This window comes from Panthera pardus, unplaced genomic scaffold, assembly GCF_024362965.1.
Source record: "Panthera pardus isolate Hobbes unplaced genomic scaffold, ASM2436296v1 HiC_scaffold_13, whole genome shotgun sequence".
Lineage (NCBI taxonomy): Eukaryota > Metazoa > Chordata > Mammalia > Carnivora > Felidae > Panthera > Panthera pardus.
Genome location: NW_026526688.1, coordinates 80,984,839 through 81,010,726, shown reverse-complemented (window position 1 = coordinate 81,010,726; position 25,888 = coordinate 80,984,839). Strand labels below are relative to the sequence as shown.

The 25,888-nt window shown below is 41.8% G+C and overlaps 1 protein-coding gene and 1 pseudogene across 2 annotated transcripts; both read left to right on the top strand.

Moving 5' to 3' along the window:
• Window positions 1-1,064: 1,064 nt before the first annotated feature.
• Window positions 1,065-15,659, top strand: LSM6 (LSM6 homolog, U6 small nuclear RNA and mRNA degradation associated). 2 transcript variants are annotated; one of them, XM_019420754.2, is made up of 5 exons: window positions 1,065-1,196; window positions 2,856-2,945; window positions 9,607-9,722; window positions 13,306-13,419; window positions 15,372-15,659. In XM_019420754.2, exons 3-5 carry the CDS (start codon window positions 9,629-9,631, stop codon window positions 15,404-15,406), a joined length of 243 nt encoding a protein of 80 aa, XP_019276299.1. In that variant the 5' UTR covers window positions 1,065-1,196; window positions 2,856-2,945; window positions 9,607-9,628; the 3' UTR covers window positions 15,407-15,659. The 2 variants fall into 2 exon arrangements, with proteins under 2 accessions (XP_019276299.1, XP_019276310.1); XM_019420765.2 differs by lacking the exon at window positions 2,856-2,945 and having other exon boundaries at window positions 1,070-1,196.
• A 4,351-nt stretch (window positions 15,660-20,010) lies between these two features.
• On the top strand, window positions 20,011-20,118 carry LOC128776859 (U2 spliceosomal RNA; annotated as a pseudogene).
• The last annotated feature ends 5,770 nt before the right edge of the window (window positions 20,119-25,888 follow it).

Below are 25,888 nucleotides of genomic sequence, written 5' to 3'. Positions count from 1 at the left end.
CAAGAGGGGAAACTCGTTTTTATCATAGGAAAAAATTCTGCATCTTAGATCCCTAACACTTAACAGGGTTAATCAAGAATCTTTTTAAAGAGACAGGTTTTTTGTTGTTGTTGTTGTTGTTTATAGTGTTACGAATCATGAACAGAATTAAAGTATTAGTTTTCAGCTGATGAGGGCATGTGTGTAAGGAAACAAGGAATCAAGTCTTGGTATAACAGTTTTCTTTTTCTTCGCCCTTTCCATTAATAGCAAGAATATTGAGAATTCATGCAAAATTCCAAACCAAGTTCCCATAGTAGCACTTAAATAGTGTCTGCACACCATTTCCAATTAGAACTAGATTGTAATGTAACACAATTTATGCCATTATAATACGGAGTTACTTTAGTGATTTCGATTCTTTTTGTGGCAATTAACGTTGCCATGGAAACAATCTTTTGCTAATAATGACTTCATCTTCACACACTTAATCAAAACCCAAAAGTGGGGGAGCCTGGGTGGCTCAGTCGTTAAGCGGCCGACTTTGGCTCAGGTCATGATTTCGTGGTCCGCGGTCTGCGGTCCGTGAGTTCGAGCCCCACCTCGGGCTCTGTGCTGACAGTGCAGAGCCTGGAGCCTGTTTCAGATTCTGTGTCTCCCTTTCTCTCTCTCTAACCCTCCCCCAATCATGCTCTGTCTCTCTCTGTCTCAAAAATAAATAAACGTTAAAAAAAAATTAAAAACCCAAAAGTGGATTTAAAGATTTGAGGCTGCCTGTTTTATTTATTCATTTGCATTAACTTAATTAAGGACCTTTCTGGGTACGCGTAGTCATTACGCTAGCAGTAATACTCAGTTTAGTATGACTTCAAACTATTTCTTGCATTTCTGCCTAAAAGAAATCCTGGCTGAAAGATCACTTCCAGTTTTCCCTTTTTAAGGGTGTTTGCTTTCTGTTAGAAGAGAGAGCACCAGCGCTTTCTACTTTGACCTCCAAAGCACCAACCTCGCCTTTAGGCAAGATTCTTGGATTTGCGCGTTCCAGCGAAGTCCGGCCTTTTCGGTCCTCGCGGGCTGCCGTAGCCAAGAAAGGCAGCACTCTGTTCCCCAGAAAAGTGCCACCTGCGGCCGCAGTTTCACTTTCGGTTTCACTCGGGTGGTCCGCGGAGGCAAGCTAGTGGCGCTGCTGGAGAGGAGGTTTGGATCCCGGCCACCAGGTGAGCCAGGCGGCTGTGCGGGCGGTTCGAGGCCCCAGTGTTCGTTCGCCCCGGGCGGGTTTGGAGAGTAGCAACCCGGATCTGGGCCAGGACGGAGCGTGGATTCCGGGGCCTGCGGATGGCGGGTGCCCGCACGATGCCGCGCTCACGGTCTCCTCCACTTCTGGAAAGGCCAGGAAGTCAGGAGATCTGTGGTCGCCGGCCCTGAGACCCCCGCACCCCCGCCCCCGGCACCCCTCCGGGGGGCGTCTAGACCACGCAGGGATGAACGGTAGCTGCCTGGCCCCACCGAGTTGGCTTTCGAGACCAATCCTGGTGTAGAAGTTCCCGAGGGAACCCCGACATTAGCCTGCGGATTGGGCGAGAAAGCGGGCCCGGAATACACGGGCAGGCTTCGCTCGGTTCCCAGGGCTACACCGACCACGTCGGGATGGTTCCGCTGACACGCAGGAATTGAGAGCTGGACCAGCCCACCTTACCCAGTCCATCTTACCCAGTCCTCAGGTTTCGGATGTCCACAGTTGTATGGTGTTAAGTCCTATCACCAGGACTTTTGTGTATAGGTGTGCGCGCGCTCGCTCATAGCAGGTATTTTTAGAGTGTCTAGAATTAGGCTGATGCAGATAAGGTTGGTAGTAGTGACTTAGTGTGCCACCCACGCCTTAGTAATACAGGATTATTGAAAAATTGAAAACACATAAGAATATGGTAAAGGAAGTAATATTCACTGAAACCTTTCCGCCTGCCATTTATTTGTGTATTTTACTCTTGTATGTACTACTTTCTATTCGAGCTTCGACTCCCTATTTTATCAGTTAACAGTATATACAGTCGTCCACTTTCATTTAAAAGTTCTTTCTAAAAACTTCTAATTTTCTATCTTTTGATTGGCTGCCTATTCTGCCGTTGTGTAGGGCCCATAAATGCAGCCATTGCCTGACTGTGAGGCGTTTAGGGTGTTTGAGAAGTTTTGCTTCACTTAAAAGATTTTTTTTAATGTTTATTTATTTTTGAGAGGAAGAGACAGAGTGTGAGCCGGGGAGGGGCAGAGAGAGGGAGGGAGACACAGAATCCGAAGCAGGCTCCAGGCTCTGAGCTGTCAGCAAAGAGCTTGACGTGGGGCTCAAACCCGGGAACTGTGGATTATGACCTGAGCGGAAGTTGAGCGCTTAACCGGCTGAACCACCCAGGCGCCCCTTTGCTTCACTTTAGCATCCCAGGTAATACTTTGTTAAACTTAAAAAAACAAAAAACTGTATTTCAGATTATTTACTTGGACCAGATTCTGAGAAGTGAAATTATTACAATAGATGCTGTGTTCTACTAAGGTCTTTTTAGATCTTCATACCCTTTGCCAAATTGTTTTTCAGAAAAGTTTTAGTAGTTTACATCATTCATGTATGATAATGCCTGTTTTCACCAAAAGAGTGATAGCTCATAATACAGTTCTAATACATCAGCCTCTCTCTCTCTGTCTCTTTTGTGGTGGTATCTCACAATTCCAATTGCTTGAATTTTGTGCAGGAGTGTAAGAGGGTTATTTGGTGTGTGTGTGTGTGTAAATGTATTATTGGAGCAGAAGTCAGCATAGGCTGGACTGAGTGTTAGAGCAAGATGATCTCTTAAGTGATCATCTAGCATAACTTCCTTATTTTGCAGATGAGGAGCCTGGGGCCTTGAGAGGTGAAATGAGGAGTTATCCAAGGCATACAGCTAAATTAAGTAGCAGAGCTGGGATTAGTCTCCCAAGTGAGTACTCCTTATCCTGCATTGGGTGGTCTCTCACTAGACTGTGGCATATTTGGTATGAGAATTTTAAAAAAAGGTTTACATCACTTGGATTATTCTGTCCTTTGAGAATTGTACCAAAGAACAAAGACTTAATCATCTGAGGGAACTGTAATACTGAAAAATGGGAAATTGACCATTTTCGTGACCAGGATTAGAAATCCATTATTTATAATGGCAGCCCCTTCAAGATTTACTTTTTAATTTTTTTTTTAATGTTTATTCATCTTAGAGAGAGAGCACACAAGTGGTGGGGGGGGGGGGGTGGGCAGAGAAGAGAGAGAGGGACAGAGGATCCGAAGCAGGTTCTGTGCTGACAGCAGCAAGTCTGATGTGCGGCTCGAACTCACAGACTGAGATCATGACCTGAGCCACCCAGGTGCCCCCAAGACTTTTGACAGTTGTTTTCAGATTCTCTTTATGTCAGAATAAAGGATCTAATAAGTTGTATTTTGTACTCTATTATCTGGTTAGAATTGAGCTGTTCTCATTTATTATACCTTGAAGGTTTTTTAAAATTCTTTGTTGCTTTAAGACCAGTTGACATTTTGGGCCAAAAAATCCTGCGTTGTGGAGGGCTATCTTATGGTTTGTAGAACGTGAAGCAACGCCCCTGGCCTCCATCTACTAGATATCAATAGCACCACCCTTCTCCAGAATGTCTCCAGACATTTCCCAATGTCCCCACTTGCTTACAGGAATTACTTGGGGAACTTTATAAAAATGTGACAGTGCCCCTTGCTCGGGGAGTCTGATTAGCAGCAGGCTTCAGGAATCTGCATTTTAACAAGCATCTCTGTTGACTCCATGCAGTTGGTTCTTATGTAACACAGAAACATTTTAGTTTTCTTCATTCTTCTTTTATTTGATGGTCAGTAATAGAGTTATTACTGTGCTGTAGCTATTTAAGTGCAGAGATGACACCATGCTAGTTACTATAACCGTAGTTTGTGGGTCAGGGAGAAAGAGACAGGGATTTTCCTTGGCACTGACATTAAATGCCCCCCACAGGCTTGGCTAGTGAGCTTATGAACCAGGGATACTATTTTCCCTGCCTCTGAGAAGCTTAGAACCTACCATGGGAGACTGGTCAACAGGAAGACTACAGAACGGCCTGAGAAGTGGAAAGTGGTACCCTGAGGGCTGTGGTTCCTGGCTCACATGAGAGGGGTGAGGAAAGCAGCCCCCTACTGTGTGGGGAGGAGGGATTGGTATGAAGCCTTCAGAAGGGGGCCGGGTATGCCCCTGTCTCAAAAGGGAGATGTTTAGGGAGCTGCTCTCCGTGTCTGATGCCCTCTCCGTCCAGGGCTGTGTGTGTTTACTTGGGTTGTCATGTTGTGTTTCATTGTGATTTTTTTTTTTTTTTTTTTTTTTTTTTTTTTACTTTTCACGTTTTTTTCACCCGAAGCTGTCAGTGTGCTATGAGTAGGTGAAAGTTTACTGGTGAACATTGCCAAGAAACCAGGATTTGCATGGTTTGCAAATCTGCAAATCATCTGCTCAATAACGCAACTCTTGAAATCACATCAGATATCCTTCTGAACCTTTAACCATTGTATTTCTTTACAGGCTATTTGTCACTTGAGGCATTTTCCCTCCAGTGCTCCTACTCTCCACCCAGATCTCCACTTACATCTCCATGCACGTCTGTGGCCATGCTCCAGGCTTAGCAGGAGAATCTAGACATATTCAAAAGGGCAGCTTTGAAAGGGCTTAGGCTTTGGGACCAAAAGCCTTACCTCTGCTTACCACCTTGCAGGGTTACTGTGTGAATTGCTTGTGAATCTAACATACATAGTTGGATGAATAAAATTTGTTTTTTTCCCCCCATTCTTTTACCAAAAAAAAAAAAAAAAATCTCTGCAGGGCAGTTTGCAGATGTTCTTATACTGGACCTCTCATCTCAGTAGCTTCTGGCAGAAAATATACAGCCTTTGACTTAATAGCCATTTCTGAAAATAGGTCATTTAAAACAAGCCTGAGTAGGAGGCAGGGGAGGGAGAGAGCCATAGAGGTGATTATGGCTTTAATTTTGAAGGGAGAAGTTTTATCAAGGTGACCCCTGCAGAAAGGAGGCCTTTTTCTTCTTATGTGTTTATGGTTCAAGAGGCTTTTCTCTCGCTTCAGAAATGGTCAGAACTGTTCCTTCTGCTGTAACCAATTTAAAAGATGAACACTTAAAATTACGTGAGCCAAGTGATGGGAAAAATTGTGATGTTGAGACCAATTTACTCACACAAAATGGATTTATGGGCCAGTCATTAAGTAACAGGGAGTACCCAGGAAGCCTAATGAAGATGAATGTAAAAGACATGGCCTCCTAAAGTGATGGATAAAATGTGTTTGAAGCAACCACCCTCTTTTCAAATAACTTTTAAAATGTGGTTTTTGTTTTTTTTGTTTTTTTTTTTTCCAAGAGATTCTGCAGAACTAAGATGTCCTGGAGAATAAATGCAAAGCTTGGTATTAGTCTTTCCTTTCATGTGGCTCACAGTCCTTTGAGGGAGAAAGGACTTGTATATAAAAAAGTAGAGAATATAAAAGAGAGTAGTGACAGATGATATCAAATCCCAACCAAATGGGAAACGCATCCTGCCAGAACGAAGTGAGCTGGTCACCTCCACTCTGCTGTGGAAGTTGCAGGTGGAGCTCATGTGAATCTCTCCTTAGAACCCCCTTGTGTTTCCCTCCACTGACACAGTGTTCCCCATACTTGCCAGTTCAGAAGAGTCTGCTGGGCATGTGCAAGCCGGTTCCAGGGTTCTTTCCTGCACCCGCCGAATCAGAATCCCGAAGTGAGCCAATTGATTGATGTTTAGGAAACTGACTTAGCGGCTGGAGCCCAAGCTCTTTTAGCCTGACTTGCCCTGCCTGCCAGAAATGTGGCCCTTCTCCCTTCTGCAGCTACATTTTGTCTTCCTTGCCTGTGTAGCATTTTCTCCTCAAACCCAAACACACAGTCTGCTGCCTTTGCCAAGATTTCTGTCCTTTCAGCCAGTGGACTCCTTTTCCTTCCCACTCAGTTCAGATGTCTCCCCCAGGAATCCTTTGACCCACCAAGCCTGCGCTAAGCGAGCTTCTCTGTGTGCTGCTCCCTGCACAATTCTGTCCAAATACATTACAACTTTTTAAAAAAGTTCTCCATTGGCCTGTCCTTGTGCCAGCTCTGGAGCGCAAAGTCTGAGGGCCCAAGGCTATGTGTGTCTCATTCGTCTCACACCCCCAGCCTCTGCGCCTGACACTTGGGCGCTCACTTAGGCGCTGTACAAAAGTTAGAAGTGTTGAATGCCTTCAGGAAGAGATTGATGTTAATTGGAGTAAAAATGTGGCTTAATGGCAGAGGTGTGATCTTTGATGAGCTTAGAAGGAGATTATCTATGCTCTTTAAAAAGGTGAAGAAAGAAGATGAGTAACATTTTAAAAATAATTAATACCAGCAGTTGTCGAGGTTTGTAGTCTTTTTTTTTCTGTCATTAACTTAACTTTGGACAAGGTAGTTAATAATATTCCTGTCAACTAGATTTTCACGTGACAATGCATCGTAGTGTTTTTTTTTAACACAAGATAAACAGCTAGTTTCATCTCAAGTCTTGTACCTAGAAAGTGCCATAATGGGATTTCCCATCTAATAGGAAATGAGCCTGACTCATGAGTTGAGTCTCTATCAGGCCTTTGGGGTTAATAGTCTCTCTGGCCTGTTCAACCACAAAACAGCACGTGTTCAGGACATAAATGAGGCAGTTTATAGACGAATGGGAAGATTAGTTTGTTTTTACTAAACCCATCAAGAGTACTGAATCTGTTACAAGGTTTACTTTGTAATATTTTTTCTTGTGTTCAAAACAACATAAAATTGTTGTGTGGTCTGAGTCTTGAATGAATAGTGATTGTACTGAATAGCGGTTGTAATTCCACTTATCTGTTGAGACTGTAGCTACAAAAATAAACTGGCAATCCAGTGGAAAAGTTAAATTAAAATTTCCTGAATAAAATAATTAGCTGATCACATTTTTAAAGTCTTTCAAGTCTTGGGGAGATGGAGTAGGGAATGGTCCAAATAACAGCTCCAAATTCAAGAATACTTTGTGAAATTTGCATTTTCTTTTGTTTAACTTAGGATGTTGACTTTTCATGGTTACAGAAAATTATTTTACTGAAATTATACTCCCTTTGTTTACTCACACTCTTTGAACAAGAGTTTAAATTCTTCTAGATTCTAAGTTTTTTAAGGTCAGAACCTGTGTGAATGAGATGTTTGTGAATTTCTTTGAAAATATGTGCAGACAGACACGTGTTTGTTGAAGAAATGAAAAGCCGACAACCTAGCATTCTACCTTACCCAAACTGCTGAGCCAGCACAGATTCACTTTGAGAAGATCTGCAAACAGTGTTCCTAACCCTGAATTCAGGTCATTGAGTGAACAGATTTGGAGTGAAATAAGCTGGGCTGTTTCTGGAAGAATGTGTTACGAAAATGTTGATTGAAAACAATTTGAGTTTTTGAGCAGAATCCTTCAAATATTGTATCCATACTGATTTTTAAGTGTCAATACTATATGGCTACTAAAGAATAGCTTCATTTGACTGAAACAGAAAAATTAATTTTCAAATTCCTTTTGCTATCAGTTTTTGCTTAAGTAACCACAGTTTTGTTACATTGGTTTACCAGAATATTTTGAGCCAGATAACTGTTATATAACAAGATGGGTTTTGAAAGGAGTCTTTGGCAACTATGTATGTTTGATCTGGGTATATAATACTCTGTATTTCAGAGTCCTATTCTTGAATAAGACTTTTTCTTACTAAAAGGCAGCGTATGGAATGGGAGAAGATACTTGCAAGAGACATATCTGATAAAGGGTTTAGTATCCAAAATATACATAAAAAAAACTTCTAAAACTCAACACCCAAAAAACAAGTAATCCAATTAAAAAATGGGCAGAAGACATGAACAGGTATTTCTCCCAAGAAGACATACAGCTGGCCAACAGACACATGAAAAGGTGCTCATCACTGATCATCAAGGAAATGCAAATCAAAACCACAATGAGATAATCATGTCACACCTATCAGAATGACTAAAATCCACAGTGCAAGAAACAACAGGTGTTGGCAAAGGATGTGGAGAAAAAGGAACCCTATTGCGCTTTTGATGGGAATGCAAACTGGTACAGTCACTCTGGAGAACAGTATGGAGGTTCCTTGAAAGTTAAAAATTGAACTACCCTATGAAAGTATTTACCAAAGAATATGAAAACATTAATTCAAAGGGATACATGCACCCCAGATTTTATTTATAGCAGCATTATTTACAGTAGCCAAATTTTGGAAGCAGCCCAAGTGTCCATCAGCTGATGAATGGTTGTAAAGAAGAAGTGGTGTATATATACAGTGGAATATCATTCAGCTATAAAAAGAATGAAATCTTGCCATTTGTAATGACATGGATGGAGCTAGGGAGTATTAGTGATGCAAAAGTGAAATAAGCCCGTTGGAGAAAGACAAATACCATATGATTTCACTCATATGTAGAATTTAAGAAACAAAACAAAGGGAAGAGAAGAGAGAGACAAACCAAGAAACAGACTCTTAACTGTAGAGAACAAATGGATGGTTACCAGAGGGGAGGTGGGTGGGGGGATGGGTGAAATAAATGATGGGGATTAAGGAGTACTCTTGTGATGAGCACCAGGTGATTAAAATAAAAATTAAAAAAAGATAATTACATAGAGTATATATATTATAATAGAGGAAATCAAAATCTCTGGCTGCATTAGCAACTTTCAGGAGGCTATATAAGGTTATGATTAAGAGCATGGGCTGGTCATCCACTTACTAGCCATGTGCCAGAGCAGGACCTCTGTGTCTTTTTCTTCATCTGTAAAACGAAGATTAAAAACAATACCTGCCCCATAAGGTAGTGAGGTTTAAATGGATTAATACATAAAAGCGCTTAGGTAAGTGCTGACATATAGTACACTCAAATACTAGCTCTCAATTATGATTATAATTATTTTGAGAAACGCTGTTTTGGCATCAGTCATTTGTAAATATGTCTACATCATATAACATAGACTTTAAAATATGACTGATTTGAGCTTGAATGTCGGTTCCATCACATTTGGGGGGCAAATTATTTCAACTTTTTGAGCTGTTATTTTCATTAGCAAAATGGAGGTATTAAGACATTCTTCCCAGGGTTCCTACAAAGATCAAATGCAATAGTGTTTATAAGGATCTTAGCAGAGTGCTCAGCATAGAGAAAGCATTCAGCAAATGATGGAGGTGGCCGTGGCTGTAATGCATATACTGACTGTGTGTGAGACAGTAGTGACAAGCGATTAAGAATAGGGGCTCTATTCATACAGGGGGCTGTGGTGAAGCTGTGTCATAGGGTCGCTATGGGTTACCTGAGTGAGATAATGCATTCGTTTAGTATTTCGCTGTACGTACTGGAAACGTGTCAGCTGCCCTGTTGTGATAGCAGTAGTGAATGATGTTGAGTCTTCATCTGTGGTCCTTTGATACTTGACTTCCTGCAGATACGTTAAAGGTTTCCAGGCTTTTTGTTGTTGTTGTTGAATAATTAACTTTTGCCTTCACTTTTATTACCCCCTTTCAGATTTTTGATCAGGATTGTTACAATGAGTCTACGGAAACAAACCCCGAGTGACTTCTTAAAGCAAATCATTGGACGACCAGTTGTGGTAAAATTGAATTCTGGAGTGGATTATCGAGGTAATGTTTTCATGCTTCATCCTCACTGGTGCAACTAAATAAGTAAATATGACTTAACTGGTTTTTATTAATGTCTTAAACATATCCAGGAGACCAAAAAAGTATGGGTTCTCTGTAGTTTTTATGCCTGTTTCTTTTCTACCCCTGAGATAGTTCCTTTTGGAGACAGTGTAGGTAGCAGAGTGTGTGCTTCTGACTTCCATTGTGATTTGTGTGACTGCTGTCTCCTGTCTGTGCTTTGAGACTGTGTGTGCCTAAGCTCCCTGGTAAGAGCCAGGGTTCTCAGTCACCTGGGGCATAAATAACCAGGTACAGAAGAACACCTTAGCCCAGCAGCATTCATTTTTGCCAAAGTATTCACGAATGACAAGCAGCTGTTTAGACAGTATCATTTTACAACATGAACTTCCCACTCTTACAATATGCTTGGACTCCAGATACACCTTTCTTTTCTTTTAGAGAATGCTCTTTTTAAGAGGCTGTGACACTACTGAAATTAACTTTGTGGGGGAAAAATGGTATCACACATGCCATTTTTTTTTTTAATTTTTTTTTTTAATGTTTATTTATTATTGAGACAGAGAGAGACAGAGCATGAACAGGGGAGGGTCAGAGAGAGAGGGAGACACAGAATCTGAAGCAGGCTCCAGGCTCTGAGCTGTCTGCACAGAGCCCGACGCGGGGCTCGAATTCATGGATCGTGAGATCATGACCTGAGCCGAAGTTGGACGCTTAACCGACTGAGCCACCCAGGCGCCCCTCACATGCCATTTTTAAAAGTTACTAAATTCCTAATCTTCCAAAATTTAAGTATGTTTAATTACCTGGAATATTTCACGGGTGCAGATAATGAATTCATTAGCAGAGTAAAGCCTTTTGTCTCTTTTCTGAATGATGATAGTAATCTTGAATTTTTTCCTCTTTCCACACATGCAAATTTAATATTACTGAGAACTTACTGTGTGTCCATTATGTGCTAATCATTTCAATTTCCAATTTATCTTCACGTAAATCCTTTGAGATCCCTGTTTATCCCCATCTAGTAAGGGAGGAGCTAGGACTCCCAACTCAAGCTTAACTTAAAAGCCTTGTTAAGAAATCACTCTACTGTTTTTGTACGGCTTTAGTTTCTTGATATCTACAACATACCTCCAGTTTAGTTTGATTTTTGTAGTAGAACTAATGGATTTATACTGAATACTGAGATAGAAAGTCTCTATGTACCGCTTTACACCCATAAACTTTTGATGAGCCCAAAGGAGATACCAGACTTCTAGAGATTTGAACATATTCGCCAGTCATTTAGGGTAGGGACGGTATGTTCACTATCTTCTCAGAATCCACTTCATTGGGGAGATTAGCCAGCCTAGCCTGACTTTTTTTTCTCTATCCTCATATTTTTTGAATATGTATTTCAAAAAATACATATTCAATTTTTTGAATTTGTAAAGGTAATATATGTGTTTTTCCTTTTTTCTTTTTTTTTTTTTTTTTTTAAGCAAGTTCAAAGCAAATAATGAAGAAAAGTATATAGAAGAAAGCAGTCGCTCCAAATTTTCCATTGAGATCATCAGGCTTACCAATTGGGACCTGTGTCCATATAAGCATAATTTTATATAAATGGAATCATCTGTACATACGCCCTTATTTTCTTTTTTTACATTAAAAAAAATGCATTCAGTTCTCTGACACTACAGAATGTTTAATGCTGCATAGGAGTACCTTGTGTGGATGTGCCACCACTTTGTTTTTGTTTTTAACTAGTTTCCTGTTAATGGACATGTAGGTATTTACCGAGTTTTTGCTATTTTAAGTAAACAACTCCGCTTCTTTGACATGTATTTTGAACACTTGTCCAAGTATTTCTTTAGAAGAAATCCTCTGGGCTAGGATTTCTCTGTTAATGAGCTTGCCAAGTGGCCCTCTAGTCGGGGCAGATGGGTTTATTCTTCTCTGTGTTCTCACCAACCCTTGTATTAGCCTTGTTTTCAACTTTTCCATTCTAATTGGCAACAAGTAATAGTTTCGTTTTGTTTCTGTTTCTTTGTTTACTAGTGAAGCTGAACCGCCTTTCACATGGCTAGTAACCATAATGATTGAATTAAAAAACCCAGCTCTCTGTAACAATTTCTCTTGAAGTTTAAAGAAAACTTTGTTTCTTCTGTTATTCATAGTAGTTTATCCCTTAGAGAAGGGAGGGGGTTACAATTACAACCTCCTGGAATCTTTTTCGTAAAACAACCTTTGCCAGGAGAAGGGATATTTTTATTAGTGAATATTTCATTTTGGAATGCCTTTAGTTAAGTTTAAAATAGATTTGCATATCATGTTTCAGAAGTTTCTTGCCCGTTTAGGATTATGGTTTTGATGTAGAATGATACAGCAGGAAATAAACTACAAAGTTACATCCTAAACTTTCTTTTGATAGGAAATAATTGTTAGTAATTGTCCATAATCTATTCTGGTTCTCTGAAAGTGTGCAGCTTCTAGCAGAATTCCGTTAGGTTAACGTCTTGTGTTCTCATGACACACACAATTGGGAAAAGAAACTTTTTGTTTAGAGGAAAATGGGGGCAGAGGCAGAGTGAGGAGCATATTAACGAAGTGGAGGCCAAATGAAGCCATCGACTTGACTAATTGAATCAAGTTTGTACTGTTTGTTTTCACTTAATTTTTTTTTCTAGAAAATACCACTTTAAGTTAGAGACCCGGACTTAGAGGCTTATATATTTTCACCTTTTGGAAAAAACAAAAAACAAAACAAACAAACAAACAAAAAACTTGCCCTGATATGGGCAAGTTTTGTACAATTTATGCCATTTTAACACAATTAAAAAGATTCACTCAAACAGCTTTTCCTTAAAAGCTCCTCAGAACGTCTTGGGCCACTTTTCTATATTAGTCTGGATTTGAAAATATTCTAACTGTGACAAAACAGAAAGGGATGTGTTATAATGCAATATGTTGCCCTCTCTTCTCAAGCTGCTCTTCACTGTGAGTCACAGCTTTAAGATGTGCCTTCAGGAGCACCTGCTGTCTCCTCTTCTATTATTTTAACAGATTGCGGAGACTTCCTCTTAACCCTGGAGTACATTCATCTGCTGCAGTAGATGTTGCGAAAGAATGCAATAAATCTGCCAGACCCATATTTCACTTAGTGGCTGAAGTAAGAAATGCCACTGGAAGCAAGGAGTCTTGGCCAGTGGTCATTTGTTCCTGCATAATTGCCCACTCCTGATTTTAGCTTTCAAAGGATGGTGTCTTATTTGGAACATGCTTGTTCTGTTATTTTTGGGGAGGCTTTAGAACTTGCTGTTGTTATCACACATATCACGAAGCAAGTGATAGTTTGATGTTTTCCCTCTTAGCAGTGGGTATATGACTGCTTTCACACTGTATGCTTCTTAGCCTTCCTTCACAGTGGCACAAAATGAACCGATCTGAGTTTCATTTACAGTGTGAATTTTTATATTAAGCATGTAAGAGCTAACAAATAAAGAGATTGTCAGCTCTAAGGTATACCCTGTAATTTTCAACTCTGACTTGCTTTAAGTATCTTCTCTTTGACTAAATCTGCCTCCAGGGGTCTTGGCTTGCCTGGATGGCTACATGAATATAGCCTTGGAGCAGACGGAAGAATATGTAAATGGACAGCTGAAGAATAAGTACGGGGATGCATTTATCCGTGGAAACAATGGTAATATTCTCTCACTGTACAGTTGTGTAACATCCAAAATAAGCCTTTTTGTTTATAATCAGGATCCCCAGCAGATTTTCTACATAATTCAAAAGTTTAGTTTTAGTTTTGCCTTGTTAATTTTTAACTTCTTATATCTCGGATCTTCACTGTGACCATTTTTTTTAAGATGCCTCCTGGAGTTTTAGAATAGGCATTCTCACCTTCCCTCTCTTTACTAATGAAGAACTGAGGGGCATTAGTATACTGACCCAGAACCCGGTACTTTTGAATACAGTTGATTCTGTTCCCCCAACACCGCCTCTCACAGTGGCAGTTGGAGCCAAAACGATGGCCCCTGTTTCCCCGCTGTCTTTGGTTTGCATCATTTGGCAGTCAGCTTGTCCTGTGTGTCCTTTTCTGTCTTAAACATTCAAATGCCTGTTGTGGACGTTTGCATCCTTTAGTTTGGCAAAAAAAAAAAAAAAAAAAAAAAAAAGACAAAATAGGAAGTTACTCTGCTAGTATATTGCTATGATTATTACAGTTACTTTTAAGTACCTTGTTTTAAACAATTATCATTAGAATCGTATTTGAGTTTCTCAGGGGGAAGGGAGAGACATCAAAACCGTGGTAACTGCCCTTTGACCCATCCCCACTCTTTGGTCCCATCCCTCAAATGGAGTTCAGGTTTTTTATGGACGTGCATTCTTTGGTTCTGGGTAATTTCTTCATCCGCCTTTCCAGCTGTATCTCTGCTCTGAACTAAGTATCCTGACTTACTGTAGGTGTTCTGTCTCCTGTTCTTACAGTACCACATTTTCTCACGTCCTCTCTTTTTTTTTTACATCTTTTGCTGGCTTTTTAGTCTTCCCAACATGGAAAATTTCCTCTCTTTTTTTTTTATATTACTCTTATTTTACTCCCTCCATTTACTAGAAATGTTATGCTCTCTCCCCATCTCCAGACAGCTGATAGCAGTAGCCGCCTGTGAGTGGTGACAGGCTAGATCCTGTCACATGCACACCACATCTAGCGCTTGTCCAGTTTCCCAGGCGTGTTTTTGCTGTCATTCTGATGATTCCCGTCATGTAACTTTTTCCACGATGTAATCAGCAGTAGTTCTCTTTAGCCACCCCCCCCCCCCGAGATTTACATCTTTGTCTCTTAAAGAGGATCCCCACTTACTTGTTTAATTTGTGCTACGTTCTTTGGTCAAAATGCCTTTTAATGTCACTTTGAGGAGCCGTGTCGGAGTCTCAGTAGGCAGGGGGGTAGAGGGTGGGAAGAACGCCTCCGGTGAAAGCCTGACCAGAGTCCCCTAGTTCTCACATTTCGTCTTGTTCTCATGGACTACCACATACCCTGAAGGGTCCGGTTTGGGTGTTCACAAGAGGACTAGGTGAGCAAAACTTTGGGTAACACCAAAGGTTGATATTTTAAAAGGGAACTCAGAATAAAACTTTTAGTATTTTAAAAACAAGAACAGAAGCAAAACAAAACAAACAAAAAAACCCCACAAAAACTCCTCAGCCCTTGTTTATCGCGTTGTAATTAAAGAATAGTAAACAGCAAGTTTAGAGTTTTTATCGGAGAGATGGATGGAAATGTTTTTTATTGTTAATCTGAAGTCTCCCCTGGTGGCTTTACTGATTTGCTTTCCTACCAGCATAATAAATCTGTAATTATAAAACATTCTTAGATTCCAGGGATTTTCACATCCCTTCTGTTTTGTTCTCCTGGTCTCAGTTTGCAGTCACATGTACAGCCAGCACTAGAACACAGGCCTGTAACACATCAGACGCACGTCTAGATTCATGAAATTAGTTTTTCAGTCCTAGACGTTATCGTGTCATATGAAAATTCCCTTTAAATTTGCAGAGATGTTAGGCCAACATCTATTTGCTTTTAGAACTTGCTGTTGTGAGACTTAAGCACAGGTTTTTTTCAACATATTTATTTTTTCTTTTCAGTATTGTATATAAGTACACAGAAGAGAAGGATGTGAAGACGCCAGGAGTACAATACTTTTCATACTGGGGTATATTTTTTTATGAGATTTTTGGGGGGTTCCTTTGTGACTTCCACTTGTCCCATTTCATAATAGTTGGTGATTTTTCACTGACCTGCGAGGAAGAGAAATGTACAGAATTGTGATAATGTAATTGCGACGCGTTCCTTCCTATTTAAGTTTCAGTCGTTTCCTTTTACCTCTGTGTCAGTGTGCAGAAAGCAAAAGAATAAAAAAAGAAAGAAAAGCTGTTTCCCTGTACGTGATTTCAACCCAAGGCTGCAGCGGTGTCATATGCTCTGATTGCTTTACTTACTTGTCTGATGAAAGGATGCATGCGGCGGTAATTAAAACATTTTAGAGACGTCCTTCTTTAGCCCATCGCCTTCGATTTGCCACACAAAATGCGTGAGTGGAAATGTTCGACAGAGGCCTCCGGTTTCAGTCTGAGGCTGAGCAGGGTTTGTGAGGTCAGAAGTTCAGCCTCTGATTCTGTCACCTGGATAGAAAGTGGAGCTGGGGATCCGCAACAGCAGTGGGAATCTGAATGGGGTTGCAGGGGAGACCCAAACTCCAGTTAGCAAAAAGCACCCCAGTTAAGCCAGGTCTGTCTGCAGTCACCTTGCACCTCCTGTGCAGTTAGACTGGTTAGGTTTTCTTGCCTTCTTTCAGGAGCATTGGCATCAGTGTCCTTCTCTAATTTTTATGAAACACAGCAGGGGAGGAGCCAGTCACGTACATATGTCTGTCTGGCAGTGGTTTCCATTAAAGCAAAGCCTGGAGTTTGTAAACTTACTCAGGTTCCAGTTGCTTCACCGTGATTGGGGGAGAATTTCTCCTCACCCCCGCTGGGGAGGGGCTCCTGGGAAGCCTTTCTCTCAGATCCAAGCTGTGTGGGAGTGTGATGTTGTCCAGGAGCAGAGCACCAAGCATTCACGTTGCTTGGCACAAGGCGGCCCCCTCTGCATTATGTGACTCCCGCTGAGAGGGTTTTCACAGTTTATTAATGAGATTTCCACAACCCCGCTTTATTCTCTGAGCAGTTTATGCGGTCTCTAGGAACAACACATGTATCTGGGCACTGAGGTTGAATGAATACCAGACAATTGTGTGGACGTTGTATTGGCCTTCCTCCTCTCTCCCTCCCCAAGCTGAACAGCATTCCTGTTCCAGGAGCCAGTCATGTGATTTCAGACAATTGCCTGGTTGAAGGATGTTGTGGGGGGCAGGAGAGGGAAGGAGGGAGGAAAGGGGTGGTGCCAGTTCCGGGGAAGTATATGTGGCATTTTGTCTTGCTTTATTTTAAAGATCAGAGTAATTGGAAACAATTATTTTTTAATAACTGAGGAAAGGTGAACAGGAACATTTCACAGGGTTTTACTGTGTGCACACCAAAAAGAAAACACTTTATGCTATGCTTCAATAATTTATCACTTCTTGACAGGGGCTTGAAAGGGTTCAGTCAGTAAGTACAAATCACCAGGACAACTTTTTTTTTTTTTTTTTCCCCAAGTGGTGTATCAATCATAAACAACCCCCAGATCTCGGTGGTTTGAAACAACAAATGATGCTCACTCATGCTCCACGTCCACAGGGGCCAGCCGGTGGGATTCCTGCTCATCGTGGTCACCTGGGGGCTCTGACTCTTGTTTCTACCATCTCGGTGGGACTGAGGTTCGGTGCTACAGGGGAGGGGCATAAGCAATCATACCAGCTCTTAAATGCTTTCACCGGTGGTGACCCCCCCCCCCCATCACTTTCCCTCCATCTTGTTAGCCAAAGCAAGTAACGTGGTCATGGTTTACTCTCAGTTTCCTGGAAAGTGTAATTTTTGTTTTACAGACCCAGGAAAGAAAACCGGAAATGTTGGTGAGCAATGGCAGTATTTACCACAGTGTGAGTGTTAGGATTCTCCAGAGAGTCAGAACTAATAGGTTGTGTATGTAGATGTGTGTGTGTATAGATATATACACATACGCAGAGAAAGAGAGTTACTTTAAAGAATTGGCTCATGTGATTGTGGGGACTGACAAACCCAAAATTCACAGGGTTGGCTTTTAGGCTGGGGACCTGGAGAAGAGCTGCACCAGAGACAGTCTGCTGGCAGATTCCCCTTCTGGGGGAGGTCAGTCCTTTTCTGTTAAGGTCTTCAGCCAATTGGATGACACCCACCCACATTATGGAAGGTAATCTGCTTTACTCAAAGTCTACTGATTTAAATGCATCTCATCTAAAAAACACCTTCACAAAAACATTTAGAATGTTTGACCAAATATCTCGGTACCATGGCCTAGCCCAGTTGACACATGAAATCAACTATCACAGCATATTAACTGTACCCTTTGCATTATAAATCTCTCTCACAGAAACGAAGTATACCCAAATCCCAAACTGCATAGTCTCAAATTTTATTGCTCATGAAAAAAGAATCCTTTGTCTGCAAATAGTGCGATTGAGGAACCTATGTTCCTGGGGCTTTCACTACCTCTTCGTTAGATTCCAAAGAGAACTAGTGATTGGTTCCTTCCATGGTTTCAGAAGCTGGGTCTGGATAGATTGCTCTGGTTTTGTGGTTGCAGGACAACTTAGAAATTCCCAGCTAACATGTTCCTGAACTTAAAACAAAAATGCAGAAGGTGAGAACAACCTTCACATAGAGCAGGTAAGCATTACCTCAAGCCACATATTGTGGGGAGATGGGCTTGGAGTCTTTCGCGTGCATCAGAACCGTGCTCTGTAAACCATTTCAGAGGCACAGGGGTATACTCCTCTAACACCAGTGGACCCTTACCACTTTTTGTATGTTAGGTTTGTGTGGCGCTCACTTTCCAGTGTATTTGGAAGTATTTACAAGCACAAATCTATCCCGAGAGGGTGAATGTGCCGTCCATCTTGTTCAAAGATGGCCTGTTAGTAGGACCTCATGTTGGAGCGCGGCAGAGCGCTTCACACCCTCTGGCGGATCTCTAAGATGCTGGGACTGCCCCAGTAGAGCACCCGCAAGGGGGCCAAGCCCCGTCTGGATTTCATTAGCCACCTGAGCTGAGCCCCACAGTCTCCCGTTGTGGTCACTGAACAAGGCAGTCCCCTTTTTTCCAGACGTGGAGCCCTGAAGCAAAGAAGTAAAGTGACTTGCCCCGGGTCACTCGGGGAGTCGCTGCCACCAGAGTAGCAGTTCCCACTGCTATTTGATCGGGGTCTTAAATGTCAAACTCCTGTCCGTTGATTCCGTCCAGCGTGCATGGAATCAATAAATCAGTTTTCTCTTCATCCTCCCGGTAATCTAAATAGGAAGGTCCCGAGGTGTGCTCATGGACTGCCGTCCTCTGCATCCAGAGATGGGATGGCTGACAGTGATTTGTTGTCACTCTTGCCCAGGTATGACAGGAAAGATCAGTAGGCAGCCAGCAGCCCTTTACACACGGGCCCAGGTGAAACCCGCCCCTTGGCTGGTGTCTGCAGTTTGCAGAGTCTTGCTTTTCTTGAGATGCCTGTCTCTTAGAATTGGTTTTTCTCTCTGGAGTGTCCCTGTTCCTAATGACTACATGACAGGCTGTTTGCCAGCAGCCCTCCGCTGTGTCTTCATGTTAGAAGCCGCATCGTCAGGCGCAGGACGTACATAAGAGAGATGGCGACAGGCTGTGTGTGACCTCAGTCACCCTTCCCTCCCTGGCGCAGTTCTGGCTGGATCCGTTGTCCTGGGTCCCAGGCTCATTTGCTCAGGTGTCTAATAAAGACAAATAATTTGGTGCCGTGTCAAGAGTGAGGCCTTCTAGGCCACCCGACCACCCTCCCTGGAACCCATCACTGTCCTTAAGTGTACTTAGCCCACACATGTCACCCCCACCACCCCATGACACCCCTCTGTGCCCTGACCCCGAGCACATGTGAGGCTTACTTAAAATCCAGCAAGGTTACATCGTGTTTCACATTAAATATGTTTTGTTTGATACGCTTACTCAGGATGTCACTTTTGCTGTTCGTATCATTATTCAGTTTATTATAAAAAAATTTTTTTAAATCATTTTTTTTAAAGTTCTTTTATTGAAACTGATCACTTTGGAAACTGTGAGGACAAAGTCCAGGATGATCACGAGATGTAATAGGCCTTGATCAAAATGCCTTATTGTTTCAGAAGAAAAGAGAAATATCTATGTAAAGAAATATTAAAATAGAGGGTGAAGGAGAATAGGCACCTTCCCCCCCACCCCCGACCAGTTAGAAATGTTTCCCTCAAGGGGGCACCTGGGTGGCTCAGTCAGTTAAGCATCTGACTTCGGCTCAGGTCATAATATCGTGGTTCGTGGGTTTGAGCCCCACATCGGGCTCTGTGCTGACAGCTCCGAGCCTGGAGCCTGCTTCGGATTCTGTGTCTCCCTCTCTCTCTGCCCCTCCCCTGCTCATGCTCTTTCTCTCTCTCAAAAATAAATAAAAACACTAAATTTTTTTTTTTCTTCTTAAAAGAAGAAATGTTTCCCACATGGATTGGTTTCGCCTGGTCAGGGAAATGAAAGTGTTGTTTTACCCAAAAGGGAAACCAGGTTAAATAATCAAGCAATCAGACAATTTAAGGACCCTTCTCTTCATTAAAAACCATTGCAATCGCTTCTCTGCCTTTTGGCTAAGATCAAGTGTAAAAACCATTGCAAACTTTTAATAAGCTTGCTTTTTTAATTGTCATTCATTTTCCTTTAGTGAATGAAACTTCCCCAAAGCCAACATGTTTTCTTCTTCCTTCCCCATCTTTCTTCTGTTTTATGGGAAAGAAACCACTTGTCAGACTCCATAGTTCCCAAATTATGGGACACCACCCCTCCCAAATTATACAGGCATCATTTCTCTCAAAGTTGCCCTGATTCTGAATTCATGTCAGTTTATTATTCTAACAAGCTGACCCTTCCTCAAAACTTCTGTGTGGAGGTGAAGGGGATGTGTTAAAGTCACTGTTGAATTTCAGTGGAAGCAGGACTCCTACCAAGTCAGTGACTCCTCGGAGGGCTGGAGGAAGGAACATCAATGAGCTAGGTGCTTTGGGAATTTAACGAAACATGAAGGAAGAGAGATTCCCCTCTGCCTCATCGAGTAAGAGACACATTACTCCAGATTAAATTGGAAACAGGAGACAAGTTAACTTTAGAGCCATTGTAGACTGGAAGCTCCCTGAGGGTAAGGCTGTGTTTCGGCGTTTTGTCTCCAACGGCTGAAGGTGTGTGGTACATTGGTCCTCAGTTTGCTGTCTTCCTGCTGACAACTGCACAGAAACTCAATCTTGATGCCCTTGAATAATTTACCTCTGTCTTTGGCAAGCATTTTTGCTTCCAGATGGAAATACTCTCACCCTCAGTATCAGGCCCATTATTATTACTTGAAAGTTTCGAAACACTGGCAAGGAGGCAAGTTACAGTGCAATGGGGACCTTAACATCCGCGGGAGGTTCATCCTGCCACAAAGAGACCATCTGACACATCTTGACTTGCCCTGCTGATGGTTCCATTGCTTAGAAGTTAGAAGACATACCAGGGAAGGCTGATACTGGACCCGTAAGGAGGAAAGGCACCAACAGGGAAGTGATGGGAAATTGGAGGAGAAATGACTTTGCCACCCTGGTATGTGTACCACGGAATAAAATAAATGTTGAATGTAGTCAGACACATCTCCCGGCCTTTATGAAAGTAGATGTCAAAAAGTTCAGAGAAAATGTCACCTGTGGGAAGAGACTCTAGACATTTAGAAACCTTTTATTTTTTATTTTTTTAAGTGTATTTATTTCGAGAGAGAGAGGGAGTGTACATGCACGAGTGCACACAAGAGTCGGGGAGGAGCAGAGAGAGAATCCCAAGCCGGCTCCACACTGTCGGCACAGAGCCCAGCACGGGGCTCGATCTCACGAACCGTGAGATCATGACCTTAGCCAAGATCAAGAGGTGGACGCCTAAGCGACTGAGCCACCCAGGCGCCCAGGAACCTTTCTAAAGTCTCCTTCTATACACAGACTTCTAAAGAGAAAGTAAAGGCCAGCGCCTTCAGAGTTCCATATAAAAATATGGAACAGCCAGTAGGTATTCAAGGCTGGCTTTCTGCTGGCCACTGTTCTAAACTCTTTACAACTCTTAATTTTTCCCAACAACCCCACGAAAAAGACATTAATCCTTCTGCAAATGGGGAAATCTAAGCACCAAAAGGAACTTGCTCAACATCCCCCAGCTAGTAAGGGGCAGGGGTGGGATTTAAGCCCCTCAGGCTGGCTCCAGGGACTTTAAACCATCACCTGAATGTGTCAAGAAGCCCGAACCCCCAAATGAAAGGAGACTTTTTAGAATAAAGTGAACAACGAAATGACAGGCCCTCTTGTTAATGAGGACAGCATGGCATTAACAGGTGGCTAGAAGACCAGGCTGATTGGGCCTTATTTCCTTCCTTTATTCTTTTTTTCAATGTTTATTTCTTTTGAGAGAGAGCGTGCACAAGCCAGGGAGGGGCAGAGGGAGACAGAGGATCTGAAGCACAGAGAGCCAGGTGTGGGGCTCCAACTCACAAACGGTGAGATCGTGACCTGCACCGAAGTCGGATGCTTAACCCACTGAGCCACCCAGGCGCCCCACCTTTCTTTGCTCTTCAAAAGGAGTAATCTCCAAACTGAAAACCCTGCTGGGAGAGAAACAGAGTCCACACAAACACCGAAGACTGTGGGCCCTCTTAAGTCAACTCAAGTCTCCAGTGGCGCCCGATGCAGAGGCCGCTGCACAAGACAACTTGCTGGCAACACCGTGGAAATGCCGCGAGGAGCCTGTGAGACTCAAGAACTGAGAGATGAAAATGCGCTCTGGCTTAAAAAAAGGAGGAATAAAGGATAGGGAAACAGTAGGCCAGTAAAGATGTTAAAACCTTGCACTGCTCAAAAAATTAGAACAAGGCTTAGAAAAAAAAGGTGATTTTTTTTTTTTTTAGAAGGCAGGACAGATTCGCTTGAACAAGTCTTCTCAAGACCACATAATATTTAATCAGCAGAGTTTCTAAACTACTGAGCTACAGGAATATAATTGTCATGTCCTCACCGTCACCATCGGTGTCGTCCTGGCTAACAACTACTGAGCAGTTTCCTCGTGCCACATGTTGTCTAAAGCGCTCAGCATACATCACCTCATTTAATGCTCGGGACCAACCACCCCCTATCCTAGTAGCGGCCTCTCTTCGTCTTAACGCGTGGAACACCACTTCTCAGCCTTGTGGACAAAAATAAAGTAGAGTAGTTGTTAATATGATCAGAGGATGTGCGACTGATTCCTGGAAATGAAGAGGGATGTATGTGTACATAAACACAGCCGTGTGGGAACAACTGTGCTTATGTTACAATCTGTTCTTGCTTCTATACAGTTTAATATTTTCATCAATTACTCAGGTAAAGGGAAAAGAAAGAGTTTTCAGGTGGTGTAGTGTAGGTGGGGAGAGATAATGCCAGAAATAGAATCAAGAGTGAGAAAGCCCAAGGAGCTGGGATAAGAGTAAAAGCAATAAACTGGAAACAAAAAATCACTTCAATTTAGGGTTTGGGTTTTTTTTTGTTTGTTTGTTTGTTTTAAGTATATAACACAGCTTGGGGAGACCCAGAATTACTGAATCCCAATGTTGGAAGGAATTCTTGGTTTTCCCACCAAGTCTACGTCAGTGTTTCGAGTTCCACATGATGGGAGATTCAGTGGATAAAGATCAGTAGTTTAAAAAAGTAAAATAGAGAAAAGTCAAAGTACACCACTTACAGGAATTATTAGTATTATTGTGTGAGCTTCTGTTTCCATTTTATTCTTGGTTGTGTATGCCCTTGGTGGTGACATAAAATTTATTTTCTACTAGAGAGTGTGGTCAAAAAATTTGAAAGCCACTACTATGGCCAGTTCTTAAAATACTTGTACTTCATTACTTCATTAATTCCCCTTCATTAATATATGGGGAAATATAGAGATTTGCACTTTGTACAGATATGACTCAGAGGAAGATATTTTTCCACGTACTGTTGAATTTAAATGTGTCTCACTGTAGCTTGAGCAAATTGGTTGTGTCTCAGCCCTGCCACATACTGGCTGCATGATCTTGCTCACATCATTTCACATTAAAAATTTGTTTTCAATTTTTATTTATTTTTGAGAGAGAGACAGACAGAGTGCAAGCAGGGGAGGGGCAGAGAGAGAGGGAGACACAGAATCTGTGAAGCAGGCTCCAGGCTCTGAGCTGTCAGCACAGAGCCGGATGCGGGGCTCAAACTCACAAGCTACGAGATCATGAGCTGAGCTGAAGTTGGATGCTTAACCGACTGAGCCACCCACGCAACCCTCATTTCACCTTTTTAATCCAAAATATCCTAATGTATAAAAACGGAAATACTACCAATATCAAAGCAATAACACCTTCCAGACCTAATGTGATGGTAAAATCTTTTTCTTTCTTTCTTTCTTTCTTTCTTTCTTTCTTTCTTTCTTTCTTTCTTTCTTTCTTTCTTTCTCTTTCTTTCTTTTTAAAGAAGGCACTTTAAAAACTGAAGATTTTTACAAATACTATTCTCCCTTAGAGCCCTTAAATTCACCTTGGGCATTCTTGTAAACCTTTCAGCTATTTGAAGACAGTTATTATGAACCTTCTCCCCGCAAGTTGAATCTCCCTGTCTGTTCAGCCACTCTTCAGAAATGTGCGGTTCAGAGTCGACAAACCATTCTGGCACTTTCTTCCAAATGCACTCCATGTTGTATATGTTTCTTCTGTTTTATTTATTTTTCTCCTGCGTACTCATTTTAAAGTGAGCAGTCAACCTGAGAAATAACATGCAAGCTGTGTGTTAGGCACAGGATATTATTGATGATTACTTGGCTGTTTCCAAACTTGTTTTTAATGCTGGGATATACTCATCTTCCACAAAAATAAAACAGGGTGCCCAGAATCTAATTCCCAATGTAGACTAAAATCTCAGAATATAATGGAACAATTATGCTCCTTGTTAGGGAGACATAATTGCACTAAAATTTTTATTTTGGCTGTTTTGTTTTTTAGTGACTTTTCAGCTAAGAGCTCTAATGTGCTTTCTTGTTGTTTTTGTTTTTAGTTTTTAGTGTTTTTTTTTTTAAATGCCTGCTGGTGAGCCATATCTTCTCCATCTTGGGTTTATGCCATTGGTTTTTTTCTGACCTAAGAAAAGCACTTCACATTTGTCCTTGTTTAATTTCATCTTGTTAGATTCAGCTCATTGCTCTAGCCTGTCAAGATCGTTTTTCATCATTATTTTGTCATGCAGTCATCTGCCTGCTCCTCCCAGTGGCTGGTCACCCACAGGCCACAGTCGCATGCCTGCTACACCTTCCTCCCATAGCCCTGGAGAGAAGAAGCCACAGGAAACCCCTGTCCAGGTGACATGATGGAGTAGACAATGAGTGTCCTTCAGGGGAAGTCACTCAGACCGTTTACAATTCTTCTTCTTGTCCTTGTGTTATTTTAGCCCATTTTTCCCCCTATGGTCTATAAAGATAAGAAACAGGCAATTGATTATATTTACCTTTTTTACCTAGCTGCTAGGAAGCTCAGAGACTGAGCCAATCATCCATTTTTAGTGGGTCTAAAACATTCCGAACTCCATAGAAATAAAATAATAACACATGTGGTAGAGCTTTTTTCTAAATGATGTGTTTATATGATATAATAATATATGTAATTTTAAAGGATTTGGCTACATAGAGTATACCCTACTTGAAACTGTTCTATTTCTTATATATCTCAAATTGTGTTCTACCTATACACACGACATAGAAGGGCAAAACATTAAGGGGCTGCCATATTTAAATTTTGTTTACATTTAAACTGTGTTCAAATAATTAATATTTTCTACTTAACTATAGATCCTTCAGTAATATGGGTGCAAATCTGGCTTTGGGAGGGAAATACAGGGACTTCTGTGGCAGGAATAACAGTGATGCTAACAAAAATCTTGCTGTTCCTTCAAATCATGGGGTAAGCAAATACACCAGCCTGAGGTGGAGTGACACGAGGGGGTGAAAGTGGTGTTAGTGGCTCGGCCTACAGTAGATCTTTCCTTAAATTTTTAAGGGTGCTGTTGTCACGTGGATTTTGCTCACTTTACCACAGCATTTTTATGTGAAGGAAGAATGAAGCCCGGGTCTGGGAATCAGGAAGTCTGCTGTTTCTCTCTCCTGCTTTCCTAGACGGCCGTATGGTGGGAGGCAGAGTGCATTTCTCTGAAATGCCTCAAACTCACCAAGATGGGGGCCACCCTCGTGTGTTAGAGGCGTGTGCAGAGGACCTCAATAGTTCAGTAATGACTCTGCGTAGTCAGATTCCCAGGAGTAAGTTCTGGGGTAGTATTGAGGGGCCGAGAGGCTGACTTCTGTGGCTGTTTATCAGGAGGCCAGTGAATGAGGCCTGTCACTTTTAGGTGTCTGTTTAGTAGAACAAAGAGCTGTGGTAACAGATTGTGACAGA